At 37.2% G+C, this 10,639-nt stretch overlaps 1 protein-coding gene across 1 annotated transcript; it reads left to right on the forward strand.

Moving 5' to 3' along the window:
• Positions 1-3,549: 3,549 nt before the first annotated feature.
• On the forward strand, positions 3,550-10,139 carry LOC135944759 (aquaporin-10-like). The gene is made up of 6 exons (XM_065491931.1): positions 3,550-3,811; positions 4,973-5,237; positions 7,095-7,216; positions 8,225-8,439; positions 9,516-9,646; positions 9,708-10,139. Exons 1-6 carry the CDS (start codon positions 3,713-3,715, stop codon positions 9,737-9,739), a joined length of 864 nt encoding a protein of 287 aa, XP_065348003.1. The 5' UTR covers positions 3,550-3,712; the 3' UTR covers positions 9,740-10,139.
• The last annotated feature ends 500 nt before the right edge of the window (positions 10,140-10,639 follow it).

Raw genomic sequence — 10,639 nt, forward strand, 5'->3', positions numbered from 1 at the left:
TATTTTATATTCTTGTTTTTCTGAGCTACCAATCGTTGCGAGGCCCTCATGCAGTTGTAAGCCACTTGAACCACAATTTAAAACGTCTAAAACTGCCTAAAAGCGTCTAAAAGTCATTGGTGAAAGTGAATAATTTTGTGTTGCATCGGGCAATTGCTATCGCAGTTTAATATTTTGGGATCTATTTTACCTCGAAATAATTCTATCATTTTTTCACAAAGTCAAAAGCCAGTTTCGCTGGGTTTTTGAGACATATTTAGAGTCAGTTTTGTTTTTCTGTCCACATGGTCAATAAAAAGAAAATTTTGCTGCTTTATCTAACATTTTAAAATATTCACGAATATTTTCAACATATTGTAAAAATTCATACCAACAAACGTTTCAAGTTCCAGTGTGTATTCAGGCGAATAAAAGCTTATTCAACTCGAGACGGAGAAGCTATGGGATCCGTTTTAATCGTTCTTCATCATTAGGAATAATGGATAAACACAGGGGCCGAAATGTTAGCAAATGTCCACATTAAGTGAGGGGCCGGGCCAGCATCAGCATACATAGGCAGGCAAAGTTTGTTTGTGCTGGCGTGGTGCAGAATAAACGAGGCTCTCGAGGCTTAATTAAGTAAGCTGAAGCAGCACAGCCGCAATTAAAGTAAAGGCCGATGCGCGCGCGTAATTAATGCGACCATCTTCCACCCACCCACAAGTCTCATTGTGCGCCGGCAGCCGAGGGTGGCCGGGGGTGCGCGTGGGCGTCAAACATTTGCATGTTGATGCTGTCACCACCTTCCCTTTCGAAATTAATTTGTTGCCGCGCGCGCTCTGCGCGCAAATCCCTCCGAGCGCGAGAAATAATAAGGCTCATGGCTCTCATCTCGATGAGAGCGAAGCAGGTTTGCCGGGATTATATTATTATCCTCGGAATTGACGATTATTGGCCTGATAAAATGCAACTCCCTCTCTGTGTAGAGAGGCAAGGTCACGGGGATGTTGAGCACATTTTCTGGAATTTCCTTCCTTCCTCTAATGGAGCCTGTTGAAATCAAGGCTGGTAAATTGCTTAGTAAGCATGGCCGTCACGTCTCTCTCCTGTTTTCTACGCTTCGACTGGTGTGACAATATTTTTTTCTATACCACCCTTTTGTCGGATTTTCCTTTGAGAGGTGGAAATTCTCCAGTAAAAAAGGTTCACGCTGGAAATTTAAGACGGAGCAGACCAATATTTTTTTCTTTTCCCTCGTGTTTCTTTTTAGACTAAAAAATCTGGGCTTCTAACATGCAATTTTTAAACTTTTGAGCAATCGTCAAACCTGTCGTTGTAGAAAACCCCAAAACCAACTAATACATTAAAAAACGGTCTAAAATTGGTCTAAGGCCACAATAAAACTGTCTTTTGAGAAAATTCGAGGCGCTTTATTTTAATTAGTGAATCGGAAGATAATTTACCGATCCAACCATTTTTCGTCATCTGGTAACCTTGCTCATTCCATGAAGCGGATAGGAGGGTGTGCGATCTGCTAATTTAATTAATTGCAGCACACTCCCGCAATCAAGTTCTGATGGGTAATTCAATTTTATTCGCATAGGTACAATTCAATTTCTTGGTTGAGTGCATCGGATGCACGCTTCGTTAATGTTTTCATCAAATCATCACAAACAGAACACCGAGTTCCATGTTCCATGCATGCGACCTTGCGATAAATGTACGGACTGATTTATAAATTGAATCAACTAGAAACTTGTAACAGATTTTCATTTAATTAGAGAGAATAACAATATTTTTTGAATTATGTTAGATTATATCTGTCGAATTTTTCATTGTTTAGCTTTATAACTCTTCTCTCTACCACGTGCACAAATCTGTCACGGAAAAACTTCAACAATGTTTTTCTGGAATTTCCGGAAATTACTGCCCTTTCCAGCCATCGTAATTGTTTTTATGTCAGATATAAGAAAACCAATCTATGGTGCGATTTAAAATATATAGAAAACTGCTGAAATGTTTCCCCTGACAGAGAAAACGTCAATCTTTCGCTTAAAATGTTTTACATATCTTATTTTCGCTTACATGGAACGCTCAATATCGTTCTTTATGTCAAATTACCAAAAATTACATTGGAAATTTTTTCATCAGCCTTTATTTAAAAAAAACGTGCTAACATTTGGTAATTTGATATGAACACTTGTAAAATATGTAAGAAATTCGATCATCTGGAAAAAACCGGACGGATAAAACTGGAAATCCTGCTTTAAGAGAGAATCCCATTGAGTTCATTCGGTTTTTTGTTGCGCTCTTCTACCAATGGATTGGATTCATCACTCTATCTACAACAGAAAGTCACGAAAATGGAATTTTGCCAATATGAGATCAAATGATACATTATTTACGGAAAATATTAAATTTTTGTTCAAGAAATAATGTTTGAAGTCTAAATAAAGAACAAAAAGTAGCATTTTTAATCATTTATTTGCTTTCCTTCTTTTCCTAAACTAGTCAGAGCCTGAATATATTCAAAACCAACCATTGAATTTTAAAAATCAGTCTATTAGTCTAGAAAAATATTCCTTCTTCAAATTGAATTGAAAATAAATGAAATTATCTGCAGCAAATTGCGATTACGCCTTGCTCGAAGCCACCGCAAATCTCATTGTGATGGCGTTGACTTATTATTATGAAGTTGCGTTTAACTAGAAAATGTTGCTGCTCACGCCAAGTGACTTTCTGCAAAGTGTATTACGTCGTTCACGCGTCAGGAACAATTTGCGTACCCTGCAGCTCGAGCGCAAACTGCGCAATTTGCTGCGAGAAGTTGCCCCTTGTGTTTATGGCGACATAGTTCAAAAATTTATGCAGGAATTTCTCGGAGCAATTAGCTTTCACTAGGGGTTGCCTGAGTTCATTTCCATGTCACGGGGGTGTTGCTGCATTTCAGTAGGAATCACGTCACACATGCACGCCCGCGTGGCAAATAATGTGAAAACGCAACGCGTTTGCGTGCGGGAAACTCATTAAAACGAAGGGCACGCACTGCCGCCGGCCTCAATTCACACCTGGATATTTGCCGTTTTGTCCTTGTTTTTTCTACGGGTGCTTTTCCGAAAATAGAGTTTAGTTTTACCAAACAATTGAATTCGTTTCAATTGCGCAAATTTTCCTTAAAAAACACGAAAACGAAATAATGAGTTTTCAGAGTTTTCCAATGATTTCTGTTGTAAATTTCGTTGAGTTTGCTTCCTCTAATACCAATTTAATCCTCCGACCCATGAATTTTCATCATTTTTAAGATTTCCCAACCGTGGAAAATATGGATGTGGGATTCCACCTTTTAATTGTTTGCAAAAACTGCTGTAAAAACAATCTTATTAACAGCTGTCCGCCTTTTGTCTAATCCTGAGTTCTCGCTGACCACAGAGAGATTTATTGACACCTTTTCTCACCCCTCGTCTGAAAAGAGGAAAAATATGATGGAGATTTCATGCACAATATCGGCTCCTCAGGCGGGAGGCGGCAGTCGTCGCCGCCGCTTTTTATCTTTCACTTTGGCCAGCCGCCGGGGAAAATAATCTTCTTTGTGTGTACAGCAGTTCAGCACACAATCGTCATTCACCCGATGGCCGCTGAAATAAAAACAGTTATATCAGAGCGAAGATAGAAAGTCGGGACTGCCTTTTTAACCGTTGTTTGTTCCACCCCCGCGAGGAGAGACAAAGGAAAAATGGAGAAAATAGTGCAGCGAGTGACCTCTGTTTGCCACACGGACCGCGTCTGGCTGCGCGAATTTCTAGCCGAGTTCCTCGGGACGTTTCTCCTCGTCGTAAGTGAACACTATTTTTAATTTATTTCAGCTATTTAAAAATCAAATCTCATCTCTCTATGTGTCCGCATTTGTCGTTAATGGTTTAATTAACTTCAGATATTCTTCCAAAGTTAGATGAATTATTATAACGTGCTACATTAGTTAGGTGGCTGAAGACTGGATTTGACACGTAAATTATTCAATGAAAAGATACTTTTTTTGTATACATAATATCCTGGCAATTTGAGATGAATTTTCATGAATCGGATAACACGATCAAATTTTGTTTTATGTCGCAGTTATAAAAGTAGAAACAAGTAGTACTGAACAGCAGACAAAAAGTAAATCGATTTTTTAACAAATTTAATCAAATTTAAATTAAATCAAATATTATCAAATGATATTTGTTTATCTAAGAAAAAAAATTCCATTACGACTCTGGGTAAACTTCGGGCAAAGAGTCAAGTGCGTGTTGAATTTGACTTTTATCAACTGAGATTCATATTTTATCTTTGTTTGATTGGCAATCTGATCCAGAGAAATGCTTAGATTGTGAAACTATTAAAAAAAGAGCGATAATAAAAAATTACGCTTGGCATCCCAAACCACTTCATTCTAAAATAAATATTCCATATCGGTAGGTCATTTTGTATTTTTGACAAAGAAACCGACATGCAGCGTTTAATAGTTTCTCGGAGGTTGAGAAAATTCGCATTCCAGATTAAAGGCAATTATTTTGAAAACAACGAAGGATCCCATTGAGAATTATTCTGAGAATTTAATACGTACCTAATTGAGCAACATTTGCCTAATACCTCAAAAAATCATAAAAAGACCTGTTTTTTGCCGTCAAAACACCCCGAGGGATTATTCTTTTTTGTTCTTTGAGTTCTAGATGCAAGCTAAAACTTAACTTTCGGGAAAATTGCACGACTTTTAAATGTGAATTTAAATTTTGGAATTCGCGACCACTCGAGGTTGTTTCCATGTTTGATATAAATGAAAAAAGCCTTCATCCTCGTTGTTAAAAAGAATTCGTTGTTTTTAATCCTCGACCAGTTTTGACGTCATCAAATACGTCCTTTTCATGAGGTAGTTGAGGCTTGCTCCAAAGACCAAATGCTGACCAATTCACTGATTTCAATTTATTTATTTCATTAAAAGAAAATGTGAAACTAGTTTATAGGGAACAACTCGGTGGCGCAGTCGGTGCTGAGCAGCGAGAGCGCCGGCCAGTTCGTCTCGGTCAACTTCGGATACGGCTTCGCGGTGACGATGGGCGTGCTGGTGGCGGGCGGCGTGTCCGGCGGCCACATCAACCCGGCGGTCACCCTCACGTTGGCCCTCGTCGGCAAGTTTCCGTTCAGGAAGGTGGCGCACTACGTGGTGGCGCAGTACCTGGGCGCCTTCCTCGCGGCAGGCGCCACCTACGTCGTCTATATCGGTACGTTGTGTTTATTTTCTTTTCATTTGATTTGCACGCGCGCCGCGGGAGCTACGGCTGATTGCATAAAAGCATTAAACCCGCGAATCCGTGGGAGGACTGCTGTGTGCGTGTGTGACTGCTCTTTTGCGCCATAAAAAGACGCAGGCTCATGCGGGGCTATATTTAGCTCGGTAAATACATTTCAGAGAGAAAAGCTCCTTTTCTACGAATTTCACAGTTTCGTTTCTAAAAATAGTTTACTAGAAAATTTTAGTAATTAATAACTTTCAAATTAGGTCCACGGGAACCACACCTTGACAAAAGGGAATCTAAAATTACGATTTCAAGTCATTGGATGTTAAACATTTTTCTAGAATTTTGCTTTTAATTCTTGCTTGACTGTGTTATAGTGAAATTATGTTGGCACAATTTATATAAAATTACTTGCAGGAAAAGTTGTCTTAATTATTGATTTAGTAAAGGATTTATTTAGGCTTTGATGTGGCTTGAAGAATCTTCTAGTCTAAACGAGGGAAAAGTTATGTAAAATGTTTTCATATCACGAATAAAAAATGTATGCTGGTTCTTCCTTTATGAAAGACACAAATTATTTATTTAAAGCAACGAAGTCAGTTACAATTCATCTGGTGTAATATACTGTTGCTCTTTTTATCACTAGATGTTGAGTTTTTAAAGCCAGAATTTTGATTAAAAGTTGCAAATGATGGTTTTGGAACCAATTTAAACCATCGCGAACAGTTCCCATCACGATTTCATGAATGCTTGAAAGGTGTATTTTGATTTTAGACACATCAGAGTGCTTCCTAAGCACCCTGATGGCTTCTAAAGGATCAAATTGCACATATTCTGAAAGCTCTCGACGTGACCGTTCCAACGGTGTGCAGATCGAACTAATGCAGAGCCCTTAAGGCGTCGTTAAAAGGAGCACACGTGCGAATAAATAATGTCAATCGCTTGAGGGCTGCCCCGACGGTAGGGTTCGATTTCCTACCTATTCTGACTTTTATGACCTCAAGGATGACTCCAAGTATTTTTCACCGGCCAAATCCAACCGATCGTGTTATTTTGATTTTTTAATGTTCACCCGAATTTTAAAGACTCTCCATATCTCACAAATCAAGAGATTCACCATCCTGAAAATTTCTAGACGTGTTTCATACACTCATCAGGGCAACATTTAATCCTCTACTTACTAATTAATTAAGCTTTTAAGATTTTCAAAGATAAAAAATTAGCCTAAATTACTCAAATTATAAAAACTCCAAATAATATATATATGCTTTAATTTATAAGTTGATGGCCGTCTAAATAGGCAATTTTGGCACAAAGTTCTAGTTTCGTTAGAACTCGAGATAGTCTCATTTTCGTAAGCTCTGGGAAGCTCATTCTCCCAGAGTTCACCTGGATTTTCTGGGAAAATGCCAAAAATTTTACTGTCTAACTTGATTAATTCGACACGTCTATAGCACTCTAAAACCTTACTAAATATTCAAAATGTTACTAAATATTGCAGACGATATCAAATCTTGGGTGGAAATACTCGAAAAATATGCATTTTGAGTTACATTACACAGAGATAGGCGAATGGAGTACAGAGCAAATCCCCTGCAGAACGCGAGTTAGGCATTTCCTCGACACGTGTGACGCAGTTGTTGCATAACGAGCAGCTCCCGGTGTGACGCGCGCGCTTTTGTTTCGTTTCTGTTCAAACGACAGCGATTTGTCCCCTTTCAACGACGCTTATTTGCGTCAACAAACAACAAACGAGCGTGTCTCTTGTTTCTAAATGTGGATGCAGCGTGCAAACAAAGAATGAAGTGAAATGTGAAGGGTTTATTTTTGTATTGTTCGCAGATGCTATCAATTCGTACGAAGCCGGCAGTAACAGACCAATTATGGGCGACGGAGCCACGGCCGGCATTTTCGCAACGTATCCGCAAACGTTTCTTAGCGAGGAGGTCGGATTCGCCGATCAGGTAGGTAGCCGAGCTGCTATTTCTGCAGAATAGTGCTTTCCACGGGTCCAAATTTTCAATCTAGAGCCGTGATATTGTAATGATTTTTTTTTTTATTTTGTTCAATGTAGTGTCGAGAAGCATTTGAGGGCTGTGAATTATAGACGGATTTTTTTTCCAAAATAGTAGGGTATTTTTAAGTTTATTTATTTGGCAAAATAGTCGGTTTTAGTGCATAATTTGTAGCACAATAAAGACTTTTATAGTGATAATTTTCATCTCATCTCTTATTTTTTAAAAATTTGTCCACCTAGGGCAATTTTTACTAACGCACTTTCAAATTTAAAGACTTACGAAGGAATATCCTACAATATCTAAAAAAAGAGAAAATGAAATTTTATATAAATTGAGTATTTTATTAACCCTTTTGAATCAAGAAAAAAATAAATATAACGGACCTTTACTTCCTCATTTTATATATATTTTTTATTTTTCATCTTCAGTTAAAAGTGGTAGTTTTTTATAAAAAAACCTCTATTCCATTTAAAAAGTTCGTCGCGGTAGCAAAATGAGCCAAAATTAAAATATTCACAAATGTAACTATTTTAAACTCGAAACTAGATCAAAAATATTTTTAGAGTGAAAATGTTCACCAAGCATTATGAAATTTTGAAAATATGGACGCTAAAATGATGTTATGAGCCAGATGAAAGCGGCTATTTGGCAGGATAAGACCGCGCGTGTTTAGACAATTTCAAGCTGGCTCAAGTGGCGTATAACATATGATTCATATTCATTTGATGGCCGCTAAATTTCATAGCCCTAGCTTATAAGCATTCCCACAAAGAAAGATAATTTTAGGGAAAAAAACGAAACGGAATTAAAGTGAAAGAGAAAATTTAAAATTGTTTAGTGTTATATTTTTTATTTTTAAGCAAACAACGCAACAAAATTGCTTGAAAAGTGAAACCACGTAAAGCACTACCGCAGAAAAATCACCAAAATAAAAACAAATTTAAAAAAATGCAGGTATTTGGCACAGGAATCTTGCTGGCCGTGGTGTGCGCGTTGTCCGACCCGAAAAACCGGGTGCCGAAGAGCTTGGCGCCGGTGTTCGTGGGGCTGACGGTGGTGGCGATCGGCATGTCCATGGGCTTCAACTGCGGCTACCCCATTAATCCGGCCAGGGACCTGGCGCCGCGCTTCTTCACAGCCATCGCCGGCTGGACGTGGCGCGTATTTACGTGAGTCTGTCTTCAACTAATCCAATCTAAAGTTGCATTATTGTTTGTCACACTACATAGTACACTATCCGCGTGTGCCGTGCAGCCTGCAACTCGCGAGAAATTGTTTATTCCTCTTTTAATAGAAGCAGAGTGCTCGCCGCTTGTTCAAAGTATAACTTTTCCCAGCTGTCTGCAAAGTGCCGCAGCTTTTTTACTCTCAAGACATGCAAATTAATGGAAATTTATTTTTCCTTGTCTGCGGCTTGTTCATTTGTTAAGTGTGCAAACTTTAAATTTCATTTTATTTAATAAAACCTTGCAGGATTTTCTGCAACAGAAAATGAGTAAAATTTAAATTCTTAAGTTGCTGAATTCGATTTGACTGTTTGGCAAAAGGATTACCTGCAGTGTTGTTTTTATTTCTGGAAATAAGCAGCCAGTTTAAATAAAGCAGTTTTTGAAGTGAGCGGCTATTCCAATAAAATACACGGTTACAAAATCATTGAAACGTTTTAATTTTGCCTAGTATGTCTCCACTATTTATTGATTTGCCCACGTTTCTTTTGCATTGTGCCCTATTCACTTTTTTTATTACCATTAATGTTATTGATTCAGTTGTAAAATAAATGAATAATAATTTTTGTGTTGTGCACACAATTAAGACGCTGAAAAACTTGAAAAAAATCTGTGTTTTTTGAGATGTAAAAGTAATCATTTATTGATATATTTTCCTCAATTATTTATAAATTTTGCTGGCATTAGTTTCTCCAGACTCTTTTAAACAACTCTTACTTTTACAGTTTTTTAAGCATTGATTTTGACTATGTAGAACCAATTAATTTATATTATCTTGTAAAATAAATTTTAGACTTCATCTATTCAGTAACCACACTGTTATGTGTGTTTCCAAAAATTTCAATCGTTTGTCGAAAAACGGACGTTTATTCTTTCTGCTTTTTTCAGAAATAAACGCTCGTGAATAAACCAGAAAGTTGTTACCAAAACTATAAAGAAGAAAAATTTATGCATTTGGGCAGGGTTGATGGGCATGGCAAATGTATGGTGCGTGTTTGAACGTCTCAATATTTTTACAGCATAAGAACCTGGAGCTACATTCCACTTGTGGCGCCTCACGTGGGTGGTCTGTTAGGCGCCCTCATTTACATGTTCTTCATTGAGGCGCACTCACCTCACGACGATCAACTCCCTGTTGCTGCTGACCGAGGTAGTAAGAATATTATTAAAAAAATAACAAAAATAATTCCATGATTTTCTTTTTTTTTCAGATTCCAAAGAGATGGAGATTAAACAAGTCTGAAAATATGCCAAAACTGCTCAATATTCTTCACTATTTTATATTATGCATATTTACAAAAGGTTTTCTGAAGTACAAATCCATTTGATGAAATCTTTTGTTACATTCCTGGAGAAAAAATAAACCTAAAACCCGTGGGAAAATAATGGCGTTTGTTAAATTTATGCCTCCAGATGATATAACTGTTATCCGATCCGTTTGGGTGCCATTGATTTGTTGATGCTAATATTTGCAACCTGTTATAGCGAGCATAAATATTGACTCAGCTGTAGGTTGCCTCACAGAAAAGCTAATTTAAAACATATATATGTACTATGTTTTTGGAACGAACAACTCCAGGACAGTCTTTTTCAGCTATTAACTGTCTAACTTTTTTTAAATTTAAAATAAAATCATTAAAATTTATTCAAATTTAATGAAATTATTTAATCATTTTTCCCCCAGCCTAGCATCTGGTGACCAAAATCCATTTTTAAACCTTCAACCCAGCTTCAACCTTCCAACGACTTTTGAAATCAATGGAATTTACCACAAAAGATAATTTTTTGTACGCTGTTTTTTTTTATTTGGTTGTAATTGGGGAGTTTCCACGAGATTTTTATGGTCTACTGCAGTTAATATATTCTTGTCTGATCTCAGGTGGTGACTCCAAGCATGTTCCATCGGCAAAAATCAACCGATCATCAATTTTGATTTTATCAGTATTTTTATAGCTTATCTAAAAATCACGGTTTTCAATCTTTTAGCCTCCACGCATTTCACAAACCAAGAATTTCACCATTTAAAAGTTTCTAGGCATGATCCACGTACTTAAGGCAACATTTCATCCAATTTTAGTTGAAAGAAATCTAAAAGCAATTTTTTGCTAAATGAAGAATAAAATCTAAAACGAATCAAATTTAG

The sequence above is a fragment of the Cloeon dipterum genome, chromosome 4, assembly GCF_949628265.1.
Source record: "Cloeon dipterum chromosome 4, ieCloDipt1.1, whole genome shotgun sequence".
In the NCBI taxonomy this organism is placed as follows: Eukaryota; Metazoa; Arthropoda; class Insecta; order Ephemeroptera; family Baetidae; genus Cloeon; species Cloeon dipterum.

What these genes read in the sequence shown, in the direction of transcription:
- LOC135944759 (XM_065491931.1), top strand. Translation starts at nt 3,713, where the DNA reads ATGGAGAAAATAGTGCAGCGAGTGACCTCTGTTTGCCACACGGACCGC. An exon ending in CACCTACGTCGTCTATATCG is followed by an intron (nt 5,238 to 7,094) that starts GTACGTTGTGTT and finishes TATTGTTCGCAG; the next exon opens with ATGCTATCAATTCGTACGAA. An exon ending in TGGACGTGGCGCGTATTTAC is followed by an intron (nt 8,440 to 9,515) that starts GTGAGTCTGTCT and finishes ATATTTTTACAG; the next exon opens with CATAAGAACCTGGAGCTACA.